The sequence below is a fragment of the Canis lupus genome, chromosome 6 (genome assembly GCF_048164855.1).
Source record: "Canis lupus baileyi chromosome 6, mCanLup2.hap1, whole genome shotgun sequence".
NCBI classification, from domain to species: domain Eukaryota; kingdom Metazoa; phylum Chordata; class Mammalia; order Carnivora; family Canidae; genus Canis; species Canis lupus.
In genome coordinates, this window is record NC_132843.1 from 51,995,027 (window position 1) to 52,022,956 (window position 27,930).

Genomic DNA, 27,930 nt, shown 5'->3' on the forward strand with positions numbered 1-27,930 from the left:
TACCAGGGGTTGACTTGTCCTGCTTCTTCTCCCAGCCTGGCTTCTACCTGGTGGTCTCGCTACAAACAGGACTGGCCCTATCCTGCATTCACCCTTGGGCCCCTGTCTGGGCTCCAGGGAAGATTCTGCTTCAAACACGACGGCCTCTGGTTGTTTCCTGAGTTAGGACCTGTCATCCTCACTTGGGCAGAGGTCCCTAACCTCCTCTACTCTCTGTTGCCATGCTTCTCTCAGCTTCCTCTCCATCCACCCCAATGCCCAGCACCCACCTTGGGCAGAACCAACCACATTACTCTAGAACCATTCCTCCTCCCTAGAAAAAGAGATTAAAAAATCGTTGTCTTTCAGAGGTGAAGAATTCCCTCCTCCTTCTTTCTGCAGAGAAACGTCAGGCCTCCGTAGGCACGCACTTGAACAGCTTTCTTGGTTCTCTCTGCCCACACCTCCCTCCCCCACCCCCTGCCCAGCCACACGCTCCACCTGCCAGAAATACCCCTCCCTCCAGGGAACTGCATGCTTTCCACTTTCAACCTGCTGCCACAGCACCCTGCACCAAAGGGGCCTCAGAACAAAAGCCCAGCCCAGCACAGCCCAAAGGGACATCCTGTGCTCAAGTTACTCATTACTTGAGTTAGAGGAGGTCACCAAGCAGGAAGTGCATTGGAAAGCAAGGGAAAGGTGGCATAGACGGTAGGGAACTAGTCAAGGTGACCTTCTAAGAGAACTTGGGAGTCCTGGCAGGGGGTAGATATCAGAGGGGGAAGGCGGCAAAGTCATAGCAATAGCTCCAAGGTTAGACAAGGTCAAATGGAAAGAGCTAATTATAACTAAGCAACCTATTTAATAGCTTTTGCTATGCACCAGGCACTGTGCTTAGCATTTTCCCACATCTCCCATGTAATCCTTGCAACTATGTGTCACTCCAATTCTACAACCGAAGGGACAGCCCCAGAGAGGATAAGTGACTGGTCCAAGGTCACACAGCTAGCAAGTCCTGAAGCCCGGGAGGGTGAACGCAGGTCTGTCTTGCTCCTCACTGGGTTGCTCTTTGTGGTGATGTGGTCAGACGGTCTGAGTGGCCAGGCAGGTGGAGTCTCATTCTGGTTCTCACAGGGCTGAGATCGTGTTCTGTAGCCACACTAACAGGTTTGGGTGGAAATATAGAGGCTCCTCGGAAGTCTGGGAAAGGCCGCTTGAGAATGAGAGGCAGAGATGCTGCCTGGACCATGAAGGCACGACCCTCAGGACTTGTCAGAACCTGGGAAGAGTCTACATACAGGGGAGGGAGAAGGCGCAAAGCTGGTTTGAGGACAGAATATCCCCCAGAGGAGCACAATAGGTCAAGGACAACAGAGAAAGCTCATCCTTCCCAGAGACAGAACCAGTCTACTTGGCATTTACTACAGCCCTAGAAAGCTAAAGCAGGGCACTTCTTTTTAAAGGGAAAATTGGGCGGGGGGCTCTAATTAAAAATCTGTCACTGTGAGCCTTTCTCCACATACTTTGTTTTACCACATGCTTCTACTGGAGAAAGAGAGGAAGAGATGGGGCGAGGGGGGCGGGAGGTAAGCCTACGGGTGGGGGATGGGAAGGATGGGGTGGGGGGTATGCTTATTTTCCTTAACCCCCCCATCCCTTCCTGTGCCACCTTTCCCCTCACTCATCCCTTTTCACTGATTCTGCCCAAAGGCTTCCCTCCTTCTTTCTCGTAGTGAGCACTCCATAAACACATGCCCTTCCCAGTGATCTGTCCTGCTGGAAACTCCTCCATGAGGTACCTTCTACTGGGATGGGGACCAGGGGTATCATATCTGCAGGTACAGCCTGTTCCCGCAGATCTCCCACCAACTTGGGGATTTTCCAACACAAACACTGCAGGGGCAAGGCAGTGAGTGGCTTCCTTTCTCAACACACTGTTCTCAGGGTTGCCCTTGACAGAGCACTGCAGTCCCTCTGGGGGCTGGGAGGGATAGGCAGCTGCTTCTCCTACGAATTTCAGGGATTTTCAGGTTTTCACAGGTCTTGTAGGTGGGCCTTGAGAAGGGTTGGTGGGTAAGAGCTCATTCCATAGCAGCTGGAGCTTGTCCTTAGACCTCCAAGGTTGACCTTGGAGACAGAAAGGTGGTCCTGACAAGCATCCCGGTATTGGGTGACATGAGGCTGGAAGTCTCCTTTTCCAGGATGGGCTATGTTGCCCTCTGGGGATGGGGCTTCTCTGCAGTGACTGCAGAGGCACCCCTATGGATTTCTGCTGTGTCACCGATGCCCTGGCAGGGATGTGTGGAGCTGCTCATGGGTTCAGAGGAGACAGATGAAACCAAGGAGTCTGGCTTTTCAGCATCAGGGAATCAGGGATGGGAAGGGGGGACTGCCCCTCAGTGTCTTGCCCTTGGAGCCGGGTCTTCCTAAGTTCTTTTGGCCTCAGGGATTTCACAGCAGAACGAAGTGGTCGGTACTCCCAAGGGGGCAGGCGTAAAAGCACGGCAGTGCGAATACTGGCCACCTACTGGGCACCGAGGAGAGTCTGCAGTGGTTGGGTCATGAGCAAATAGTGTCGTCCGGGTGCAGACTGGTGTGAACCCGCCATGAAGCGTGACTGGTTTCCGAGGGAAGACGCACCGGGGACAAGCAGTCGGCCTCCCGTCCCTTCGAACCCCGGGATCCGCCCTGGGTGGGTCTGGCGATTGTCCGGCTTGAGGCGGCTCAGGCCACCCACCAGAAGCGCAGCAGGCAGTCGGGAGCCAGGGCTGGCGGGCTGGGCTGGGCCGGGCCGGGCTGGAAGGAGAGGCACCGGCCGGAACTGCAACCGCAGCGGCGAGGAGCACGCGGGGGGCGGCAGGTGCAGGGGCGGAGAGGCGGGGCGGAGCTAGCCACAGTCCCCGACTCCCAGGCGTCCTCGAGTGACCTTCCCCCACCCTTCCAGGGCCTACGAGGGGTGGACCTGCGGCGGAGGGAGACCGGGAGCGTGCGGCGAGAGCGGGCGGGCAGGAGGGGCTGCATCAGGACAGCGGGACTGGGGTCCCCGGGCGTCTTGCGGGGCTCCCGGCGACGCAGGTGCGGCGCACCTCGCCAGGGAAGAGGAGGGCTTGCGTCCGCCCGCGAGCGAGGAGGGGGCTGCGCGGCGCCGCCTGCGCGCGCGGCGCCGTCCCCTCCTCCCCCGGCGCCCCCGCTCTCAGCCCGCCCCGCTCGCAGCCGCGGCTCCTTTGTGCCGGCCCCGCGCCCGCCCCTTCGGGCCCGAGGCCCCGCCCCCGCGCCCGCCCCTTCGGGCCTGAGGCCCCGCCCCCGCGCCCGCGATTGGCCAGTCGTGCGGCTGGTGGGCGGGGCCCCGGGCCGCCCCGGCGCGGTATATAGTAAAGGTAGGGCGCGCGCTCCCAGCCAATTTCTCGGCTCGCGGCGGGCGCGCGAGGGCTGGTGCGCGGTCCGTTTGTCCGTCCTTCTCTGTGACTCTCTCCTCCTGCCCCCTGCCTGTCTTGCAGAGGTCACGGGAGGCGGGGGCCGAGCCCGCGGCCCCAGTGGCAGCCGGAGCGGCAGCTGCGGCTCCGCCGAGCCCCCGAGCCCCCAAGGGCAAGCGGAGCGCGTGGCGGACCGAAGAGAGCCCGCGAGCGGCCGTGCGCCCTCCCAAAGGTGCGGGGCTCGGAGCCGCCCCGCCGCGCGGCCCCGCCCCGCCCTCCGCCCTCCGCCCCCCGCCCCCGCCCCCGCCCCCGCCGCCTCCCCTCCCTCCCCGCGCTGCTGCCTCTGCCCCTCCGGCGCGCGTCTGGCACTCGGAGAGCCGCAGCGGCCGCGGCGGGTGCAGCCTGCGGAGAGCGGGGCGCGGGCCGCCGACCAGCAGCCGGGGAGGACGCGAGGGCGCGCGCCGCACTCACCCACCCTCAGCCCCCGCGGCAGCCGCTGACCCGCCACCATGGCCCGCGGAAAAGCCAAGGAGGAGGGCAGCTGGAAGAAATTCATCTGGAACTCGGAGAAGAAGGAGTTTTTGGGCAGGACCGGTGGCAGTTGGTGTAAGTACGGGGGCCGCGGCTCTCCACCCCCCCCGCCCCCCGGCGCCTCGTCTGTCCCGGGAGACGCATCCCTGCGCAGGCTCTGCGGACCGCCCAGGGCGGAGCGGGGTCGGGAGCGGGCGCTGCTCGGGTCGCCCCGGCCTGGGCTTGTCCCCCGCTTCGGAACGCGGAGCCCCCGGGATGGGCGCGAGAGCACGCCGGGCAGGGGGTCCTGTAGATTGCCAAGGTCCCCCCCCCCCCCCCCCCGCCCGTGTTGGTAATTTGCAGTCCGTCCGAGCATGGCTGGAGCCCTTCCCTCCCGGGAACGGTCAGGCTCTGGGAGACTAGATCTGTTCCTCCCTGTAGTCATGGCCCCAGTCCTAAAAAATGAGATTTGAGGCAGCGAGAGGACCTCACAAAATAATAGGATCGGTTGCACGCGAGACTAGACCTTCCTAGTCTAAGTATGTACCTCAAAAGGCGCAGGTGGGAGGAGGGAGCAGAGCCCATCCACACTGCAGTATTTCTTAGCTATGCCCAGAGTTTCCCCAGTGACCCCCCTTGGAGTCATTACAACCGAGAAGTGGCCCAGGAGGCCCCGGAACGTGGTAAAGTCTGGGTGTTTTTCAATGTCTACACACACAGTTGCAGACTCAGTAGCTTGGGTTGATTACAGTGAAGGGTTAGGCTAAGAAATAAACGGCATAAAGGTAGATGCAGCTCACCTTTACAGGATTTGGGGCAGCCTGTTGCTTGGCTGGCTGGATTTTTTTTTTCCCCCTCATTGAAAATTAGATACCTTGTTTTCCCCCTCCCTTCACTGGAAGGGTGAGATTTTTTTTAAAGGTCATTTTGAAGGGCATAGTTGTAGGCAAATCTGTAAGAGTCGTGACTGCGGAAAGGAGAGAAGGGAACTCCCCCCTCCTGCATCACTGCCCCCTCCTTCTCCAATATCATCATCATCATCACCATCACCATCATCATCATCATCGTCAATACCACTAGCACCACCGTTGCCGCCATTGAGGGAGTCCTGGCTAGGGGCTGATGCAGTCAGTGCTCCTGATTGGGAGGATCTGTGGCCATCACAGGAGAATGAGTCAGGGAAATAGTGCTTGGCTGACATTTTGAATTGGAAGAAGCTAAAATATATGATTTTTGCAAAGAAAAAAAAATGCAGCCTGTAGTGGGTCTCTCTTGATTGAAAACTAAAGGGTTAATAATGCATCACACTTCAAGGTTAGTCAAGGTGAAACCGCCTTCCAAGGTATTACAGGCAAGGATAGGTATTCCTGAGCCATGTTAAATGTAAGTCTTTAAAGTGATGGCTTTTAGCTTGTGTTTTATATTTTATTTTATTCTGGGGAGACCGTGTTCTTCAGTGGAATTATTGCCATAGTTTCTCATGCATTAAGATAGCTCTCTGTCTCAACGTGGAAAGGAAAACCTGGAAGAACTCGGGGTGTGTGTAGGGTGGACAGCCCCTGGCCAGGGCGATTTAGCAACTCCTGGTAACTTGAGTGAGGCCTGGGGGGAGGGGGTGCGCTGCAGTATGGGCCCCCTTCTCCAGATACACTGGAGGCTCCAGCCCTGGTGGTCTGATCCCAGCCTTGCCATGGGCCAGGGGCTGCCTGGAAACCAGACATATTGTGAAATTTGCCCTCTAGTGTTTCCCCCCTCATAAAATAGATTTCTTTCCTCATTCCAATTCCGGAATAATATTTGCTTTAGAAGGTTAGGCAGTATAGGAAGACTTGTTTCTTAAGCTGGCGTTGAATGGGGGCAGCACTACCTCCTCCATATGTGAGAGAAAGCGGGTGCGTGTGAATTAATATTGGTGTCTTGATACCACATCCAGCAAGGTGCCAGGACCCTGATTTATGAATGCAGACATCAGGATTGGTGTGCTTGTCTCATCTTTGCTCCTCTTTTCCAAGGTACAGGTGCTGGTCTAAAAATTCAGTTTTTGCTTTGAGCTAATTTGTCTCCTCTTCTCTGGCAATATAAGGAATCGACAGACCCTCTCTTAGCAGAGGAAGTGATCGCAATTGCTATCTCCTATGGAGGAAATGCTACCTTTCCAGCACTGGGCCCAACATGGATGCCCTTGGGATGAGGGCAGGTTGCCCTTGGCTCAGTTTTGCTTATAGGTAGATTTTCACCAAGATGGACGCAGGAGCCTTGCCTGTCACCTGCTGGAGAAATGGCAGCATGCAAATCACCTGTGTTTCCACCTTTATATTAAGTTAAAACAGGCATTGGTAGGTTTTTATTATGTTTACCGCTGGGCTAGGATGCCAGTCTTTCCTTTTGCCTGTGACCCTTTGAAGGGTACTCTTCCCCCCCCCCCCCTTACTGGAAAACCTCTATATTATTTGTATTTTTTTTTTAAAGGAAGAAAAATTGCCTAAGAGTTAAAAATAAAAAAAATGCCTCTGAAATTTACCCTCTGTGCACCCTGCATGTAGTGTTTGTCTAGCTCTTCTTTTTGAGCAGCCCCCAATAACTGTTGGTGAGTCTGCCGCATAGATCCTGCCAGATGTTCATGCTCTTCTTAACCAGTTGACCTCACAGCTGTAACTGGGGAGATTTTGCTAAGTAACATCTTGAAGCAAAAGAGAAAAATCCCTTACTTCTGTTAGGGTATGGTGTCAGGCAGAAGGGAAAGGCTGTATCTTCTTCAGCGTAATCAATGTGCTTGCAAAAGGACTGATTTTTCCATTGCTCTATTTGTATTTTCAATTATCACCTCAATTACATACCTTCTTAAGTTGTTAGAATTAGGTATCTGGAGTCCAAGGAATGAATATAAAAATGCTCCAATTGTTGGAAGAGCCAAGTGTGGTTAAGCTGAGAACACCAAGACAAGGTGGGGGGGGGACCGCAAAAAAAGAGGTTACAACAGTTCCTTCCTGACTGTGTGATACCAACTCTTGCACCCCTTAGGAGCATTCGCTGGAAAAATTTTCCAGATCTCTTGACGTCACAGCCTTACCATTTGCCCACTGCTACTTGGATACAGAATGCAGCAGTTAACCCTTGTCCTGCTGGGAGGCAGTGATTGAGCTGGGCAGCTGTGCTTCAAGATTCTGCAGCCTTTCATGTTTCCTTATCTTTGGCATGTGTCCTGGCCTTTTTCCTTCTTTTTTGGATAGGGGAGAAAAAGGATTATGATTAAGCATTTTGGTCCTACGTGCCTCTGACTGGTTTTACTAGCACTACAGCATGATTTCCCTGATTTCCCTGAACCGGGTATTTGCTGATTGGAAAGCTGGGCTTTTAAATTGCCTGCCAGAGGCAACCGGGCTACTTCCTGCCACTGTGCGCCCGCTCTGTCCCTCCATCCCTTCACTGTGCACCAATCTGCTTCCTTTCAATGATCTTTTTGTTCTGTACTCCCCCCCCACCCCCAGAACCCCAGCATTTTCTGCAGGAGATTTGGAGCTTCTTAAAGAAGTAACCTAAGGCTCCTTCGGGCAATCCTCTGTTTCAGACTTGCTAACCTTCCGGTTCACTTGCTCCTGTTCTTGCGTTCACAGGGAGTTGTTGGCTGGCACGGGGCCGCCAGCCGATGCCTAGTACAGCCTGTTACTATGCAGCTAATCAGGGAGATAATCCTCGTAAACCAGTAACTGATAGCCTCATTCCTGTCCGTGGGCTTCGTGGTGTTTAGCTTTTGGGGTTTTTGCTTTTGCAGCCAGCTCAACCTGCATCCTGCTACCCTTCTGGTGGTGGGAAAAAGAAAATGCAGCTCCTCAAGCCAATCAGTATTCCAGGTCCAGTCAGAAGATGAAGTAAAAATACACTTGTCATTTTTACTATAGGATTTCCGTTTGTTTGCTCCTTTGTTTGGCGCCCCTGATGGAAAACACAGCGTGCTTGGTCCATAATACATGTCAGAGGTAGGGTGACAGCAAGGAGCAGAAGAGCTTCCTGGGGTTTCTCGGCATTTATTGCTCTGGCCCAGTGTAAAAACTTGCAGGCATTCGTGCGGGCATTCGAACATTTGGAGGAGCACTGGGGCTTGGATTGTAGTATTGAAATATCAGGGGATAAACAAGGCAAGAAACCTTACGTCTGTCTCAAAGGGAGTATACTGTCATATTGGAAATGCGTTGCGTAAGCACACAAACATGGCCTTAGATTTTGTTGGTGATCTTCACGAAATTTTAGGCAATAAAATTATTTCCTGTAAATAATCTTAGTTCTAGCCAAATGTTCCTCTTATCCTTACGTACCTTCGACACACACACACACCATACTGGAGGGCCGTGGTCTCTGTTCTCACTCTGTTGTATAGGAGTGTGGTTCATGCTCTGGAGAGCATGTTGGAGAAGGAAGCTCTGAAGACAGGTCGGAGGGGAAGCAAGTGAGGAAGTCCCTTTGTCTCCGAGATCAGCCTTTCCTTCTGAGCATGTGACTCTCTCACAGCCTTCTGTTTCTGTCTGTGCTCCTTGTAGTTAAGATCCTTCTGTTCTACGTGATATTTTACGGCTGCTTGGCTGGGATCTTCATTGGGACCATTCAAGTGATGCTGCTCACCATCAGCGAATTCAAGCCCACATACCAGGACCGTGTGGCCCCACCAGGTAACTTGAATATGAATAAGTTCAGTTCTAACAGGGGTAAAATGGGTGTCACTTTTTCACCAAAATAAAAAATTTTCCTGAAAATTGTTTGTAATGCAGTATCAAACCAAGTGTTGTTTAATAGGAAAAAATGCAAACTGCTTACTGTTAGAGCCAAATCTCCTGCCCACATTGCAGACAGAGCTCCGAGGGTTGCAGATGTCTTAACATTACAGTTCTGCAGTGACGGTGAAGAGCCCTGGCCTCCCATACCCCCCAACCCCCAAGCCTACCAGCTGTGTGACTCCCCATGAGGCCATGGCTGCCTCAACCTCACTGCCTAGTGGGTTGATTAGTGGGGTCCTTACAAGTCTTTTCCAGCTCAGGCACATCTTTCACTTTCTCAAAGTGACTGTGACTCAGAAAAATCCTGTGAAAAACCACTTCAGCTCTCTTTTTTGAGAGATTAAGTTATTTTTAGGGCTGATGAGAAGCTCTGACATGGCCGATTACTCAAGGGAAAGGAGTGCCTTCTCCCACCTGCTGTTGACTTCGCCTGACTTAGTTTGACCTTGAACAACAGCATACTCTCTTCACTTCTCAATGTTTGTACCTGCTTATTTAGTAGGAGTCTTCTTTATCAGTTTTCTAGACCCATTTTGCAGTTTAAGTATCTCCTTTAGTTCTGAAAACTTGGATTAATGGGGAAGGGTCAGTATGGAAGGAAAAAAATGCCAGAAAAGTGCCCTGTTGTGATCCAGGGGCTATCACTGTTGAGTGACCTGTGCCTCGTGCACAGCTGTGCATGTCCATCCCAGTCACTAAACCCTAGGGAAAGCCCAGTGCCCTAAACACCCGATGCTGACGGAAGGACAAGACAGCGGGGCAACCACAGACCTGATCGTGCTCACTGACTCTTCTAAAAGTCATTGTCAAGAGGACCTAGAGACAGGAAAGTTTGCATAAGTTCCGGGTTCTTACATTATAAATGACCTTGAGGCTGCCGCTGGGGGTGGCGATGACGTGTCCCCTCTCCACTTTCCCTGGCGACAGTTTAGTAACAGCTGTATTTAGGTGACAATCTTGAGACAGTCTTCATGGCACTGAGCAGCTTTGATCATGGCACCGAGCAGCCTCAATCAAGTGTGGCTGCTTGTCTCAAACTTCTTGTGTCCTCCTCCTCACTCGGTGTGAAAGACTCGGAAGAAAATCTCCAGAACATGGAGGTGGCAAACATTGTTCACCAGCCTCAAGTCAAGACAGTCCTCCACTGTAAGAAAACCCTAGATATTGGCAGATAAGTTTAGATCTAGAGGATTTTTGGAAGTGGGAAAATAAACATGTAAGTATATAAAACAACTTTAACCTGCTTAATAATCCACAGTTTTCAGCACGTGTTTCCCAAAAGAGGTGGGTCTCTGAAAAGGTTGAAGCAGAAATTGTGGTGTGCAGAGAGCGACCTAGGATCTTAGGTACGCTGGCTTCTGTGACAGTGAAACACAAGGTGTCCTCTTTGTATCTTAATGTTAGTTGTCGTAGTTCATTTGTGTAGGTCTTTATTTTTCTCTTATTTATTTATTTTTTTTAGCCACTGAAAAGCTGTTCTTTAACCATGATGCTGCTTTAAAATAATTCTCAAAGCCGAAGGTGACCAAAGTGTCAAGCATTTGATTTCCTAGATTTAAAACAATGCTTCTTGTCTGTATAAACAGTGAGAAGTCAGCCTTTAATAAACGTAAAAATTGTCTTCGCGTTCTTTGCAGAAAGGGCAATTTCATTTTCAAAGAGAAAAGGCTAAAAAAAAACCAAGAAGACTGCAGAGCCACACCTTTTAAGCGGGGGCTTACCCGTGACCTTGCCCAGAAGATCTGGTGGAGGTGCTCAGCCTTCCCACCCCCTCTCCCGGCCTCCCTCCCCTTCGCTCCAGCCCCTTCCTAAAAGACACATTCTCAGTACCTATATTTAGTGTCCTCAGCAGTTGGACTGACCTGATAAACCGTCGCTTCTCCAGAGGAATGCTGGTGGCTCATTGTGGAAATATGCGTTCCTGTTCTTTGGCCTGAGTCACAGGAAAAGTGCCTCCTCAGCTCTCCCTCGTCCCCGTCCTGCTGCCTGGGTTCTTTGTCTTTGTGATATCTTTTTTCCCTCAGCCCCTTATCCACCACCTTGCAGAGCCCCCTCTGCTCTTGTCCTCCCAAGGGACAATGTGACTTTGATTGGATAACGATGGTGGCCTTGGAGCAGGGAGGGCAGGTGAGCAGAGCACTGGCTGCTAAGAAGTGCAGCCTGGAACTGTCCCTGGGTGCTCGGAGGGACCCTCGCTGCGCCCTCCTGGGTATCTGTCAGAGCAGAGCTCAAGAATTTGTGTTTGGGGTAGGCTGTTCCTTCGGCCTGCAGACTGAACATAGCGTGGAAGAATGTCTCAGTGATTCTTCGGCTTCAACTTTGTATCTCCAAGTTTCCATTTTTGTGAAAGTGAAGGAGGGAAATTTGCAAATTTAAGTCAAATGAAGCTACTGAGTGTGAAAGGCGAGGTACATCATTTCAAGATTGAAAGACTTATTAAAGCTGTTGTTAGCTGAATTTGAGGCATGACAGACCCGGCCTGGCTGGTATTTGCCTTTTGCACACTAGGCACACCTTGTAACTAGATATCTTTTTCTTTTTCTTTTCCTTTTTTCTTTTCTTTTCTTTTCTTTTCTTTTCTTTTCTTTTCTTTTCTTTTCTTTTCTTTTCTTTTCCTTTTCTTCTTTCTTGATTTTATATATTTATTAGAGAGAGAGCATAAGCATAGAGGGGAGCAGAGGGAGAGGGAGAAGCAGACTCCCTGGGGCTTGATCCCAGGACCCTGGCACCATGATCTGACCTGAAGGCAGACGTTTAACTGACTGAGACACTCAGGTGCCCCAAATCTCTCCTAATAACACGGGCAGAGGTACCCAAATTAAACAGTGGCAATTATACAGTACAGTTGGGTCTGTTTGCCTGTAATATTGGAGAAGCTGATAGGCTGAACATGAAAGTCTCAGAGAAAGGACTAGGTTACAGAATGGAAGTGAAATTTAAGAAAAAACAAAACAAAAAAAGGATAAGTGCAGTTCCTGGGCCTGAGTGATGGTGGCTGTCAGGGCCTGTGGTCCTTCTTAATGGAGTCGAATTACTCTGGGACAGTAGAACAGAGCCTCTCCCCGCTCCCCCCTCCGGCCCAGAGGGCACAGGGCCAGCACTTCAGCTATCATATAAGGTTGAAACATCAATTGTTATGTTTCTGGGTCAAGAGTGGTTGATGATAGGCCATTGGAGATTGCTTAACATAAATATGAAAGCAGCCCCGAGTTCACAAGCCGTTATATGTGTGTCTACTGTGAAGTTGACCTGAGAATGAAAAGCAGGAACTGTGCAGTTGGACACAGTCTTCACCATTCCATGCATTACTTAACCTCACTCTGCCACCATCCTCTCATCTGTAAAACGGGAATATTCCCCTGTGAGGATTTAATGAGATAATAGACGTGTGTAAAGTGAATAGTACCTGATAGTGGCAAACCTAACAGCATTAAACAAAGGGTAGCTATTAGCAGCCACTTTGGTTCTTCCTACTGGTATTAGCCGTTTCTTTTCCTGTACTGAGTTCAGTATCTCTAGACTGTGAGCTGTGGATGATGGAACAGGGATGCTTTGTACACTTAACATTTTTCACGGAGTGAATAGCATCTTGGCTTTATCACAGAAAGTGGGAGACATTGGATTAGGAAACACGATTTAAGATTTTTTTTTTAAGATTTATTTGAGAGAGGAGAGAGAGAGTGTGTGTGTGTGTGTGTGTGCACGCACGCCCACGTGCACACGTGAGTGGGGGAAGGAGTGGGGAGGGAGAAGCAGACTCCCTGCTAAGCTGGGAGCGTGACGTGGGGCTCGATCCCAGGACTCCAGATCACGACCTGAGCAAACACAGACATTTAACTGACTGAGCTACCCAGGCACCCCAAGATTTTTTGAACTAAATATAAGTGACGCTGTGTCTGTCCTATAGTCCCTTCCTTTAAAATACCCACACTGGCTGGCTTAGCCCTGCCACCCCTTTCTCCCTGGGAGATCTTCTTCAGGAAGTCCCCAGCGGTAGCTGGCAGCATCTGTCCTCATCCTGTCCACCGTTGGATATGGAGAAGGACACTGCCTCACTGGGAGAGGACTGGGGGCACATGTGCCCACGCTCCCCAGCCCCAGTCCCCAGCGGGAGCCCGCACCCCTTGTTGCCTGCCCAGTGCTGTTGTGGGGGAGTGCCCTCTCCCAGGCTGCACCCCCCTGGCCCCCACTCCCTGAGCCACAGTGGAATGACACGAAGGTCACTGTCAGTCAGTGCAGCCAGTGGAGCTTCTCATCCCCCTTCATCCCCCTTCATCCTGGTGAGGAGGCATGAACGTGTGCTCTAGTTCTTCCTCTTTAGGTTTTGGATTGCTTTTAGTTTTGTTTTGCAGTAAAGATGGCACAGTGCTAGAAGAATTCCTATTAAAAGGTTCATGCTCTTGGGGTGCCTGGGTGCCTCAGTCAGTTGAGCGTCTGACTGTGGGTCTCAGCTCAGATCATGATGTCAGGGTCATTTCGTTGAATCCCCAGTTGGGCTCCATGCTCAGCGGGGAGTCTACTTGAAATTGTCTCTCTCCCTCTCTCTCTGCCCTGCCCTTCCCCTGCTCACTCACTTTCTATAAAATAAATAAATAAATCTTAAAAAAAAAAAAAAAGGGATTCATATTCTTGGTGCCATGGTAACCAGATTCAAGGAGGGAGGTTAGGGTGGGCGTAGACCAGCACCAGTAGCAGTTTCAATTTCATCTTGACTGTAAAAGGGAAATATCTTGTCTTGCATTAGGGCACAATGCCTTATAGTTAAAATCTCAGTGTAATTAAGCAAAATTCTTGAGAAATCATTACATCAGTCTTAGTTGCTTATTTTCCCAAACTACCACACAGTCTCACTTAAATTTCAAAGGGAGACTTGGAAACATTTGGCCTCCTTCTATTTTGGAGGAATTGTTACTTCAGAGTGACATAGGATGGTTTCTTTTTTTCTTTGCTGTTTCCATTAGATTCCATTAATTTGTACTGTGTGAGCTGACATGGTAAATACTCAGCACTCCCCAGGCCAGGCTGCCTCTCACATTCTCCCTCCTTCTCTCTTCCCATCCTCAGATGATCCTGCCAACTTATTCCTAGATTTTGTGGCTCTCCATGAGCTAGCATTGGTGGCTGTTGGGATTTCCAGAAGCTACTGACTTGTAGTTTGGTGAAGGGTTTAGGGTGGCAAGCTCCATGGGTTCTTGTTTTTCAGAGTGCCCCAGACTCACTGTTTGGCTCTAACAGCTCACCAACCCATGTTGCTATTTCTTCATTTGTAAAGACCAAGATCAAACTAATAAGTTAGCTCTTGGGTACACAAGAAGCCTAATGATTAACTTAAAAATGTTCTTGGAGTCACAGAAAAATGAGTCTTACTCTGGGTGCTCATTTTAGGTAAGTGAGCAGAGCAGAGACCTGTGACAAATAGGACCCAGTAACAAATTCCATGAAGGGATAATGGGGAGAAAATGCTGAATCTGAAATTTGACGTCGAGCTTTTTTGCTGTGCATGCTCTGTTGTGGAAGATCTAGTGGAAAGAGTATCAGGCTCATGGCCTCCATTTGCTGTGGTGACATAGGATGGGGCTGGGCTGCCAGATGCCTGTAGCTGCAATTTTCTAGCAATCTCATGGCCAGAGGGCCCATCTGAGAGGGAAGTTGGGCAGATGGAGAATAGGGATGTATGTCTATTATCTAGTGGCTTCCAATCAGAAAAGTATATATTTTCCCACATATGTGTATGAATAGATATTATCAAATATATATGATATGGTGTCTTATTTCATTCAGGTTATATCAGTCACTTAGCAAACATTATGGTTTATGTCTAGACAAGTCAGATCTGTTATATATGTTTGTTCCTCAATTTGACCTTGAACAGAAAAGCTTAATTAATGTAAAAGAGTAGGGTTTGACTATGTGTTTATGTTTTTGTTGTTGTTTATATTTTTTCCCCATTATAAAAGTGGTATCTTTTATCAGGAACAAGCACAATTATGAGCCATACAAAGTATCAAAGATAGGACCCTATGAAATTACTTGTGCTTCCAACATAGATCCTCTGAACCGAATAATGCTGTCTCTGTTCACCTGAAAATGAATATAGAACTCTAGATCAAAGTCTGATGATGAAGCATAATTCCAAAAATGGAGCAAGGCCTTCAACCAAAATGTGGCATTTAGCACAGACAGGAGAAAAGATTTCCCTACTATACCAAGGATTGTTGAACATCCATATAGGCTGTAGAGAAAATCCAGCAATGCATCTTTCAAAGATCCTTCAAAGGGAGCACATTCTATGGTATCTGGAGGGTGGTGTTGTGATTTCACTGATCCCAGGTCACAGTCAAAAGCTGAGCCTCCAGCAGAAGGTGAGGCCAACTGCTATTTTCCAGAAAGCACAGAGGCACCTTTTTTCCTGTGCCCTCCCTATATTTTGTTAGATAAATAGATACTAATCTTGGAGAGGTAAAATAATTAAAAACAAAAACCCCGTTAAATATCTTAGTGGCACTTGAAGGGGGGGAAAACCCGTTAAATATCTTAGTGGCACTTGAAGGGGGGGGAAATGTGTATCTGTGTAACATAGATGTGTATGAGTATATAAAATCATGCCCCCAATTTTTTTAAATTGGAAATTACCTTTCAACATGGATGGTACAGGAGATCCATGGTATGTCTGTACTGTGTGCATGGCTCCATTTGTGTTTCTTTGCCTTGTGCCCTCAGTAGTCATCGTGGGTCCCCTCCTGGAGGTCTCTATGGAAAATGATACCTATTTAGAGTATTTGGTCTGGTGACGTAGAGGGTGTATTAAATGACCGTTGGGGCAGCTGTGCTTTGGGATTCACTGGAGTAACTGTTACAAGGTTACAGTGGCCACCTTCTGGTTTAAATACTTCAAACTCACAAGTAGATTGAGGAGTTACACCCTTGTTTCCAATTATAAACCTACTAAGTGAAAATCAGCCTTTCTTTTTTTTCCTTCCCTTCCTCTTGCTAGCTCCCCCTCCAGCTATGAACACATACTAAAGCCAAAAACTCAGTGTTTTCCTCATTTGTTTCTCAGGAGATGGGAGACCAAGGAAAGGCAAATGCAAGTATAAAAAACAACTGCAAGGAGGTGTTTTTTGTTTCTGTTTAACTCCAAATCCTATGTAAAGATGACGTATTCATTAAAAAACTAAATACTAAAATTTCGTATATCCAAGTTACTCTTTCAATCCATTTAGGTGACTTCATGAAATAATGAGTGAAATGTAATTTAAGCAAATGGCCCTCTCAAGGCAAAGCTGTACAGGACTCAGCATGGTGAATGTCAGTTCAAGTTCAGAACACTGGCCAGGCAAAAGGTTCTGTTTCCTGGAATATAATTTGAGACCACAAGCCAGTGATTGGGCCTTCTGCTATCTTTGGCCTCTGGGAGTTACCGCTGGAAACAAAGCTCATCCTTGTCTGAAGTTATGACTAATGGCTCCAAGGAGTGGGCAATGTAGAGAGGGACCAGCCGAAAGTATCCAGCCTAGTGTGAACACAGCTAATGAGGATGCCAGGCAGCAAGGTGGGGTGTGTATAGCCCTGGAGAGTGTCCTAGTTGCGGAACCCGTGCGGACGCAGAATAATAATGTTGCCAAATCTGATCCCATTCCTTTCTGTCTTTTCCCATTAGTCTGCTAATGTAAAGTAAATGATTTAGACACCAGGTCAAGGGTCTTTCATTTTCCTTTTGTGTGTATCTAATTGCTTTAGAGAAATTACTTTTGAAGAGAGGAATTTGCCTAATGGTTTGGAGAAGATCTCATCAGAGAACTCTCCTAATTGAGATGATCCAGAACAAAACAGGCAAGGGGTTTGATCTCTGAGAGTTTCCAGGAAGATAACTTCTCAGACCAGAAGGCTCTGGATGAAGAAAATCAGGGGCAGGGCTGGTGGGGGGTGGTGTGTGACCTCAGACCCGGGAAAGGAGAGCAGACATGTGCATGAAGGAGTCTGCCCAGTCTTGACGGTGGGTGGCTCCTGGGTCTGTATGTATATATGCACCTCCTCCACAGGTGAGGTCTTAGAGAGGAGCTGATTCTGAAACATGACCGAAACCCAAACCATGGATGCTGCTTCTCTGGAAGCAATCTTTAGATCAGAAGTTGGGTATCTTGAAGGTTGGTCACTAAGGCTTCTGGTAGTTACACCTTTAAGATCCTTCAGAGACTCCAGAGGGAAACTTCAGACAGTAAACCATGGCTGACCTATCTGGGCTCCCTTTCCCAAGGCTCTGTGTCACTTCAAATGGAAAGGACAGGGCAGTGACTTTGGCTCAAAGTCTAATCCAGCTCGGCACGTCATAGGATTCTAAGACCTTGTGCTTAACTGTCTATTTTACCTCTTGGTTTCTCAGTCCTACAGTTTCTGATGCTTCTCTGGGAAGAACACCTCACAATTTTCAGGCATCTTCAAGCTCCTTTCTCCCATATGGTAGCACACAGATTCCATGGCCCTTAGATTGTGAGCCATACTTACTGAAGGATTTGGGCTCCTGCGTGGAAATTAGTGTGATTCCATTACTTGGTTTTCATTATTTCTTCTTTGCCCTGTCTAGAGAGATGTGAAACCAATTGTGTACAACTTTCCTGGGCCAGTGGTACCATTGTGTGTGTGATAGGAATGTCTACTATTTCTATAAGTTAGATTCTTAACCACAGGGGTTCTTGCTAATGGGAGTCCCTGGAGGTTGTCTCTGGGTGGCCGTGAACCTAGTTTTGGCCATAGTTCTCAGGCTTCTGAAAGATGCACTCACTAGCAGTGCCCTTCTCCTAGTAAGAGCTCAGCGCACCGTGTCAGGGTTGCTGATGAGGTCTTCCCCGCGTCACCTGGTCTCCTTTAATAGTGGAGAACTTGGACTCGGTAGCTCAAGGGAGTGAAGAACACTCTTCATCATGCCACCTCCTCTCCCTGCTGTCCTTTTTCCTCTGGACGAGTCTGAGAAGTATGTTACCCAGTTCAAGGAGATAGGACCTTGGTCCTTGCCTTGCCCCTGGGGAAGAGATTTCAGAAGGGGCCTGGAAAAGGTGTGACCAGGACCGCTGATGCCTGCCACTCACCTTGAGATTGAGGTCCTACCATGTTTACTCTTAACGTGACCTTCTAGGGTCACCTTCTTCTTTTAAACTCACTGGGTGAGACTCTCCAAATCTCACTTGGGCTTACTGACACTTTGTTAGTATTTGGTTTTTTGCCATGTCACTTGCTCTGAGGAGGGACTGTGGCTGGTGTGCTTGTCACTTACCCTGCTGATGTCCCCTAGGGCAGCTTCTTCCCCAACAGGGGAAGGTGAGGCGAGAGCACTCCTCACTCTCTGACAGTGGATCTCCTCCTCCTCGGCACCCTTCTCTCCACCCCCCCACCCCCCCATCTGTCTCCTGCCTTCTCTGCCCATAGCCTGGAAACGCCCTTTGCCCTGCACAGGGAGATGTTACAAGTTTGTTTGTTTCTTCTCCTGCTCCCGTTGCATGAAGTACCTGAGAGGTGTCAACAAACCTGCATGACAGATTTTGAAGGCATTTGCTTCTGACTTCTCTGGTTGCCGTGTGCAGGCTCTCCCGGTGGGCCCCGGGGTGTGAATGCCCATCAGGCTCCGTTCTCTGCTGGCTCCAGGGTTATCCAAAGAAACCCCCCGCCCCCCCCCCCCCCATCCTGCTAACTTCTCTTAAAGCTCTGGCCCTGGGCCTGCCTCTGCGCTTCCGCAGGTCCAGGTGGGTTACCTTGACTTAAACGTCTAGTTTGTAAGTCAAACCAGGAATGTTCCTCCCTCTGGCCTTCTCTCATTTCAGTGGGCAGTCCCATTCTCCGTACTTTCTCAAGCATGAAATCCCAAATGGAAACTTCTACTCACCTTTGTTTTATTTTCTTTTGGCAGGTAGCTGTCATTTTTATTTTATTGTCTCTGTGCTGTAAATGATCACAATGCCAATTTTTTGACTTATGTAGAAAAAGATTGTTGAGGGTATACTTAAATGGCTTTAGTTGTACAAACAGTTTTCTAGGGTTTGTGAACAAATTAAAAAACATTTTTAATTAGAGTAACCCTTATTTATTTTTAACTGATGATTTTTATAAGAGCAAATCCCATTACTTCCCCTTTCTTTGATTCCTCTCCATCATCATTGACAACTTTTTTCCCTTGGATTCCTTAAGTCCCACATGATCCTTACTGAGGTCATTCTTCATATCACTTGTAAAGTCATTTGTCTAGGGAAGCCCCTCTGTCTGCTTCTAGACTGTCACGTTCCTTGTCTTCCTCCCTATTTTTTCCCTTCTTCTAGGGAACTGCAGGCATGGAAGAACTTGCCCATGAAGCTGCCTAAACTGGGCCTCCCTCATTATTTAGCCACTTTTGAAACTCCAAGCCATCCTTGGTCACTAGAAAAAATAACTGCCATTGGGCAGCCCCTACTGAAGTCTGTCCTCCAGCCTCACAGCTGCTGCCACCAAATAGTCACTTGTTCTCTTGTCATCACTCTAATTATGTCCTGGTCGTCATTGTATCTGCATCACTGTTGCCACTCTCAGCTTCTGACTCCCCAGAGCAGTGGTTTTCAAACCAAGAGTGCTTAAAAGGGATCCCTTTGAGCCTATTAGTTTTGAGATTCCCAAGTCCCATCAATAGAAGTTCTGCTTTTGTAGGTCTAGGTTGGAGCCCATGTGGCTGCAGGTTTAACTCGCCCCTTGGTGGAGGTGAAGGGGAGGGGGTGTTCTGAGGGGCCGTGGAGATGAGCCACCTGTGCCCAATGCAAAGAAGGTCTGGAGTGGGGACTAGAATAGGATTGTTAGATTTAGCAAGTAAAACACGGGACACCAAATAAATTTGATCATCAGGTAAACCATGAATCAATTTTTATGGGGTATGTCCTAAATATTACACAGGACTTACCCTATAAAAACCTGATTCATGGTTTATCTGAAATTTAAATTTAACAGGCAACTTGCATCTTACCTGGCAATCCAGGACTAGAAAGCAGTTGATCTAGTCTCCACCCATCACCCCTATATAGTACCATGTGGTGGTCAAGTATCTGTCGAAATCTTGTGATGGCAGAGGCTTTTGAAAATTTAAAGAATCTAAAATGTTGGTTAAACAGTGAAAATCCAGGCTGGTCATACTTTGAATTTTATACTGGCTGGCACCTGACTTGCTTTTGGAATGGAAGGCAGGAATGGTTAACTACATAAATCCCAATTCATCCAGTTTGGGTTAAAGATCCAAAAAAGTATCTCTGTTGAATCATCTTGAGTGTTGTAGAGTTTAGAATGGTCATCATTTCATTACAAAAAGGAGTATAAAAGGCCTCTGTGCCCAGAGGCTTACACATAGCTAGAGAAAGGAAAGCCACCTACATGAAATGCTCGCTAGCTATGCATGTGTGTTTGTTTTTTTAATATGAGGCTGTGGAAGTAGTGGAAAGATAACAGGCTTTGGAGTGAGGCATACATAGGTTGAAATTCTGGTTCCACTACTTCCTCTGTGACCTTGGGCCAAGCACTTAACCTTTCTGTGCAAGAACTGTTTTCATTCATAAAATGGAGATAATGCCTATGGTGAAGTGTTGCTGGGCAAATAAAATGATATATGATAGTAAGACAGCATCATTGACTTAGGTGCTTGATCTAAATGCCAGGGAAGTGATCTCACAAGAGAGACAGGAGTTTAACCCATTCTTTTTAGTAGGTGGGGTTAGTGAAGCGTGTTTGTACCGGGAGAGCCTGCTTTGAATGATCTTGGTTGACTACCCTCCCACTAATGATTTTCTGTGTTTTTCTTTCTATCCGGTTTAGGATTAACACAGATTCCTCAGATCCAAAAGACTGAAATTTCCTTTCGCCCTAACGATCCCAAGAGCTATGAGGAATATGTGCGCAACATAGTCAGGTTCCTGGAGAAGTACAAAGATTCAGCCCAGAAGGATGAAATGATTTTTGAAGATTGTGGCAGTAAGTAGACTCATTTTGAGTGTTCGTGGCTGGTTAATTCTTATTTCCCATTCCTATCTGTTATTTAATGATTGAAAAATGCTATTGTAATAATTAATTGAAGTCTGGCCATTTTGAGAGGACTGTTTTATTTTTTTAAAGCAAAAAGACTTTATGATTTAGGCTAGGATGTGGAAGAAACAAAGTAGCCTCAAGTATTATGAGTATCTGCATTTGAAAAGTGTCTTACTCTCAGTCATCCCTAGACACCTTTGCTTTTTCACCATTCACACTCAAAGACCATACCTATAGTTATGGTTCTCTTACATCCACTGATTTTTGAGAAGCACAGCTGTTTATATTTCCAGATTTCTGCCAACCCCCACGCCCGTGCCCCATTCTCCCCATGGAAGAGGGTAGAAGGCCTTTTCTTGCATTAGGATGGCTCTTTGGCATTATTAGCTCTAACTATACTGATATGGATAAAGGGTGATCTCTGATCAAAATGGAAACCTTCTAGACACTGGTGGAAATGGATAGTAAATATGTCTCTGGCAGCTCAGCATTTGGATCAGGAATGGTGAAGGAAGGGTGGCTCTTGGATTCATTGAGCCACTGACGGGGGCACACATCTTCCTCCTTGCTACCTTGCTTCCTCCTTGCGGGGACTGAGCTGTCCAGCCATGTTTGTAGATCTACTTAAATAAGATCTCTGAGTTCCTACCAGTCCCTTGGACTCTGTTCAAGCAGTAACCAATATTAGCTCTTCATGTGGCAGTTTGCTTGATCATAATATAGGGTGAATTGCCATTTCAAGTCATTCTGAAAAGAGTAATTTGAAAGAAACATTATCACTAGATGTCTCTCATTAGGATGTCAGTGAGGTTTTCATCTTTGCAGTGATTAAAAAGGCCTGTATGGAAGATCATTAGGGTGAATCACTTCCCTGGAGATGGACTGAATGGAGGCCCTTTACCATTTGAAGGGAAAATAGTTATTTTGTGACCTTAGAAATATGTATAAATTATGGTATTTGCCTCAATCTCCTGCAGGGTGCTTTGTATTAATCTTTCTCTGGCTTTGTTAGGAGGTATGAATCAAAAATACTACAATACAATTTTTTTTCAGTTGAACAAATGCTTATAAGAAGTCATAGCTTGAAAAGGCAAAAATTCAAACAATTTTTAAACCTTGAACAGTGTCTGAAAAGGAAGAAAGTAACTCTGTCTTTACTGTTGAGCATGCTAATTAGTGGCAGAGACAGTGGCCTAGCAATGGTCAGGCAATTGTTACCAAAAATTATTGTTCTGAAAATTATTGACGAATCTTTTAATTTGTGTTCTAATTGTAATGTCCTTGCTAATGAGCTCAGCTGTGACCTGTGTCAATGAGGCTGCTCATGACAGGCGATCAGGTTTCCTCTCAGCCTCCTAAATAGCTGAGTCATCCATTATTTAAGGGAAGAGAAATATTGCCACAGACTAAAACATCATGTGTCGATCATCAAGTATGATGAAGCCCCGGTGTGGGATCATAGACCAGCTCCTGCTTTGGGTAAAATACCTTTTTAATGTCAGTAAGGGGACCAAAGATGGTTTGCTGGAAATGTTTGCTTAATTCAGACTGTGCACTAAGTGCAGATCAGCACTGGCTTAGCATGGGGCACAAGGACGAGGGACGGGTCCCCCTCCTGTCCCGGTGGTGCTCAGGGAATCGCTGGTACAATGTGAAAATGGTGTCTGCATTTTCAGATATGCCCAGCGAAATCAAAGAACGAGGAGAATTTAACAATGAACGAGGAGAGCGGAAAGTCTGCAGGTTCAAGCTTGAGTGGTTGGGCAATTGCTCCGGAATCAACGATGAGACTTATGGCTACAGAGACGGCAAACCGTGTGTCCTAATAAAGCTCAACCGAGTTCTGGGCTTCAAACCTAAGGCAAGTCAAGGTTTTAAATCCTAGGATCAAAAAAGGCCATTCTCATTTGGGGGAAAGTAGCTAATCAGTGTGAGGAGAGCATGTGAAGAAGTTTTAAATTATACTCAGTGGCAACCTCGACATCGAAAACTTCTGTATCCACCTCGAGATCCTGGAAGTTAGGTCATTTATCTCTTTTTCTAAAGTTAGAGAAGTTCTGGGGGCAGAGCCACATTCTGGAGTAAATCCGGCGGCTCTGTTCTTACCACTTCTATAACATCATTCTATAACATAAACTCTGGAAATAAAAATAGAAAAAGACATTTTTTTCAGTTTAAAAACTGCATGTACAATGTCATTGTGGTTTTGGTACTCTTGGAGTACGAGTATTTTTCAAAAATTATCCAGTAATCTGAAAAAACAGGTATTTGTTTTGTACTGTATGACAGCTTCATTGCATAGCGAGAAGCTGAGCACCATTTAGGTTGAACTCTGATAACCGTGGGGTTGGCTTGAGGTAGCATTACAGCCAAGAGTGTGGGTAAACATCGCTCGAGGTCACTGAACGATGGCAGATTGCCGTCGCTCGCTGTCTACTGAGACGAGAGGAATTGTGCATTGGTGTTACCCCTGCTTTCATAAAACTGGCTATTCCATTTTCTCCTCCAGGTGGTGGGATATAGGGCTGTCGTTTTCCCTGAAGTAAGGCTTCTGCAGCACGGCTCCCTGGGTCGCCCTTGCAGACATAGCCGTTACGAGTGGAGTTTCCAATCCCGATAGGAATTGACTGCACAGTCAGCTGGGTTATATGAACAAACTTAACTCACTTTTGGAATCTGGCTCTTGTTCATCATTAATTTTCTGCTGACGCTATAAATTTGTTTCCAGAATGCTTGTTACCCAGGAGTCTATGTAAAACAGAAAATCGATGTAGGGATGAAAAGTTCTAACTTAACTGAAGGGGATACATCAGAACTCCTTTGCTGCCACCCGACGCAGAAGTGGATGGATGTGCAGGCTGGCTGGTGGCCTCGCTGGCCGACATCGTGACGGCCCCCCTCCGCCCCCACAACGTACCTCTCTCTTTGTAGGATTTTAATCTTTTTTCCTCAGAAGTTAGGATTTAAGGGAAGAGAGATGGTGAGAACCACCATGTCACACTTAGAGTTGATACTCATACTGTAGGGAGCTCTCCACCTAGATAAATCAGCTGTTTAGCCATGAAGGGGATTGGTGTGGGTGGTCCGAAGGAAGAGGAGTCCTAACCTCTGCTCTCTGAATCCCTCACTTTTGATGATACCTCTTCACAGATATTGATTGATATTCGTACCCCAGCCCCCGGTGGTCCGTACAGCCTGTTGGGATTCCCATCTCTTCCCACGGCTGTAGAGGTGCCTGCTGAGCGATGAGTTCATCTACTCTTTCTTTTCTTTTTCCTCTTTTGTCTTTCGTCTCCACTTGGTTATCCGGTGTCACTGTCTAATTCATTACTTTACCCTCAATTCCGCCCCCTAGTTGTGTTCTGTGAATGATTTTTGTCAGAGGTTGTGCTACTCTAGCATCTCATCGATGTGTCTGTTTCTTCACCCTCTGAAGATAGATTCTGGCAACTTCTTTATCGATAGGCATTTTCTCTCTGTATCTTTATGGAGATAAATCTGTTGCTGGCAGAAAGTTCCAAGAGAGTCAGATCTAGATGATCATTTTCTTGTATTCTAAAACAGCATCAAAAATATTAGTTCTTTACCAGTACCGAGAAATTTGATCTGACTTCGATTAGACTCTGTGTGAGTTACAGCTCATGTCAAGCCTAACATGCTTTGCTGATCTGAGTAAGCAAGTGAGTAGCTGTCCTTCCGGGGGAAAGAGGATCAAATCCTCTTCTGGGGAGGATTTGAGCCAGGGCTGCAGGACGGAACGCTCTAGATATTTCACCACAACAGTAATTTTCAGAGTGTACTCTGGGTCCCTTCAGTGGACTCACCCTTTCATTTAGGGCACTTGTTACCTTTACCTGTTTTACATATTGGACTTCCTTAGCAGAATTGGAAATGATCCTTACCTGGGAGAGCCTCTACTGGACATCCAGAGGGGGGATAAAGCCTACTTTAAAGAAGTCCTGCTTGAGGGAAAAGGATGGCATTATTTATTCATGGAGGAAAGCCCAGGTTTTGTAAAACAGCAATGTCGAACTAGCTTTTCCATCTAATTACTAGAATATTAGATGAGGACTATAAATACTGGGTCTGCTTTTATTTTTCAGTGTCCTAGAGGGAAGCTTATTATAAAGGGGTCACCACTATAAGTTCCCTGAAGTGTTGGGCTATATCACCATTTACATGTAGCCTCACAGAACTTGGCATTTATTTCTGTTTCACCAGAGTCATGGCGTGGATTGGTTAGGCGAGCCATTCATTCAGTTTTCCTCTAGTGTTTTGTTACTTCAGTTGATTTTCTGTGACCTATGTGCACTTATTTGTGCTATAAAACTAGCTTCATTTTCCAGCAATTTAGAAAATTATTTACAAACTTACTGACCACTGTGGGCTCTTATTTTTAGCCTCCCAAGAATGAGTCCCTGGAGGCTTACCCAGTGATGAAATACAGTCCTTACGTCCTGCCGGTTCAGTGCACTGGCAAGGTAAGGAGATGCTTCTTACTGAGGGGGTGGGGAAGACAGCCGGAGAAGGGGGGTGGGGGGGGAAGCAGGTACGGGTGTGGTTGTTTTCAGTTAGAGGTAAAAACTTTGATATGGGAAAAAAACGTGGCTTCCAGGCAGTAGTCTCCATTGAGCTGTAGCTTGTACAGGGTTTGAACATCTTAAGAGAAAGCTGTAACAAGGCTAAAACCATATGTCAGTTTCTCCACCAGAACAAGAAACTGAATTATTTGAATTTAATTAGCAGGAATATTGGTTTATAAGATGAGAGGTGAACTCTAGCCCACACAGTGTGCTAAAACATTGAAGGCCAGCTTTTTTTTTTTTTTTTTTTACAATTTCACGTTAAAAACTGTTTTTGGCTTTTCTTTAAAAAGTGAAAATAAAAAAATAAGAAATGGTGAAAGATAAGGTAATAGTACATTTTCCCTTTAGATCTAAAAATGATTCCTAATGGATTATTCACAGAGAGGGCAAAATAAAGAAAGGTAATCTCTAAACAGTACTATTTTATGCAGGCACCAGGAAATGGATGCAAGAAAATGAGAGGCAAATAGACCTTTGGGAAGACTGTCACAGTATCACCCCCTGGGCCACCACCAGTGGATTTCTGACTTTCAGTGGCAGGTCCCTTTCTAGGTGTTGGCTTTGGAGGAATACTTGGTTGGCCTTTGCTGTGGTTCCTTTATTTGTATAATGAGAACAGTCTCTCTCTCTTTTTTTTTTTTTTTTTAAATGTTTATTTATGAGAGACACACAGAGAGAGGCACAGATAGATATATGTGGAAGAAGAAGCAGGTTCCCTGTGGGGAGCCTGATGCAGGGCTCAATCCCAGGACCCTGGGATCATGACCTGAGCCAAAAGCAGATGCTCAACCACTGAGCCATCCAGCTGACCTGAGTAGCCTCCTTTTCTGACCACTGCTTGTGACTGCTGGGGATGACGACCGAGGGTGTACCCTTTGCTCTTGTGTCAGACACTACAGCGAGGTCCTCCAGCAGCTTCTGTGGGGACTCTGAGCAAGTCGGGGGTTGGCTGGCCTCCCTGCAGCAGCAGGTTCCAGACCGCTCTGTGGGCTTGAGGTCCTTGTTTGAGGCTATGAAGGGTGACTCAGGCTGTGAGCTGTTAAAAAATCTCCTTTTCCCTCTGATTTTTAGCGAGACGAAGACAAGGATAGAGTTGGGAACGTGGAGTATTTTGGCCTGGGCGGCTACCCGGGCTTTCCTCTGCAATATTACCCCTACTACGGCAAGTTGCTCCAGCCCAAGTATCTGCAGCCCCTGCTCGCCGTGCAGTTCACCAACCTCACCATGGACACTGAAATTCGCATCGAGTGTAAGGCTTACGGGGAGAACATTGGTTACAGTGAGAAAGACCGTTTTCAGGGACGCTTTGATGTAAAAATTGAAGTTAAGAGCTGATCACAAGCACAAATCTTTCCCACTAGCCATTTAAAAAAAGTTAAAAAAAAGATACAAAAAACAAAAACCTACTAGTCTTGAATAAACTGTCATACGTATGGGACCTACACTTAATCTATATGCTTTACACTAGCTTTCTGCATTTAATAGGTTAGAATGTAAATTTAAAGTGTAGCAATAGCAACAAAATATTTATTCTACTGTAAATGACAAAAGAAAATAAAAATTGAGCCTTGGGACGTGCCCATTTTTACTGTAAATTATGATTCCATAACTGACCCGTAGTAAGCAGTGTTTCTGGCCCCTAAGTATTGCTGCCTTGTGTATTTGATTTAGTGTACAGTACTATAGGTGCACAACTCTGGTCATTTTTCAAGCCATGTTTTATCGTATCTGTTTTCTACTTTATGTGAGCAAGGTTTGCTGTCCAAGGTGTAAATATTCAATGGGAATAAAACTGGCATGGTACTTTTTTTTTTTTTTTTTTTGGTTTGGCTCTTTCAAGAATAATGGCCCATCAATGAGCGTTTTTAACACACTCCATAGTCTTTTCCTGTGGTGTTAGGTCTTTACTTTCTTTTTTTTTTTTTTTTTTTTTCCTGGGGCTGTGGGGTGGGGGTGGGCTGTCATGGGGGAACTGCCCTTTAAATTTTAAGTGACACTACAGAAAAACACAAAAAGGTGATGGGTTGTGTTGTGCTTTGTATTGAATGCCGTCTTGACATCTCTTCCCTTGTCCTCTGGTACGTTCTGAAGCTGTGTATGAGATCTGGATCGCCTGTCACTTGGGCTGGTGACAGGCCTAATTCATTTGCTTTGTACATTTTCTTTTACTTTCCTTTTTTCCTTTCTCTGGAGGCATCACATGCTGGTGCTGTGTCTTTATGAATGTTTTAACCATTTTCATGGTGGAAGAATTTTATATTTATGCAGTTGTACAATTTTATTTTTTTCTGCAAGAAAAAGTGTAATGTATGAAATAAACCAAAGTCACTTGTTTGAAAATAAATCTTTATTTTGGACTTTATAAAAAGCAATGCAGTACCCCATAGACTGGTGTTAAATGTTGTCTACAGTGCAAAATCCATGTTCTAACATATATAATAATTGCCAGGAGTACAGTGCTCTTGTTGATCTTGTATTCAGTCAGGTTAAAACAATGGACAATAAAAGAATGAACACATCCTCATGTGCGTGATTCACTCTCGTCTGAATGCCGCAGCTTGTGACTTCTTTGCTTTCTGTACTGCTAGTTATCCAAGATCTTGAAGAAATACTGAACCTGAAAACAAACACAAGAATTGAGTTCAT

The 27,930-nt window shown here is 46.9% G+C and overlaps 2 protein-coding genes across 7 annotated transcripts in view; one reads left to right on the forward strand and one right to left on the reverse strand.

Moving 5' to 3' along the window:
• Positions 1-3,730: 3,730 nt before the first annotated feature.
• Positions 3,731-27,802, forward strand: ATP1B1 (ATPase Na+/K+ transporting subunit beta 1). Its single transcript, XM_072830519.1, has 6 exons — positions 3,731-3,998; positions 8,438-8,566; positions 20,489-20,644; positions 22,375-22,559; positions 25,099-25,179; positions 26,356-27,802. Exons 1-6 carry the CDS (start codon positions 3,902-3,904, stop codon positions 26,617-26,619), a joined length of 912 nt encoding a protein of 303 aa, XP_072686620.1. The 5' UTR covers positions 3,731-3,901; the 3' UTR covers positions 26,620-27,802.
• Positions 27,188-27,930, reverse strand: part of NME7 (NME/NM23 family member 7) — a 269,129-nt gene continuing 268,386 nt past the window's right edge. For all 6 annotated transcript variants that reach the window (XR_012032960.1, XR_012032963.1, XR_012032961.1 and 3 more), the window contains one exon: positions 27,188-27,901. Coding sequence is in view for 2 of the 6 variants with exons in the window: in XM_072830516.1 (XP_072686617.1) it covers positions 27,869-27,901 (33 nt within the window). In the remaining 4 variants the exon portion in view is untranslated. The remainder of the gene's footprint in view (positions 27,902-27,930) is intronic.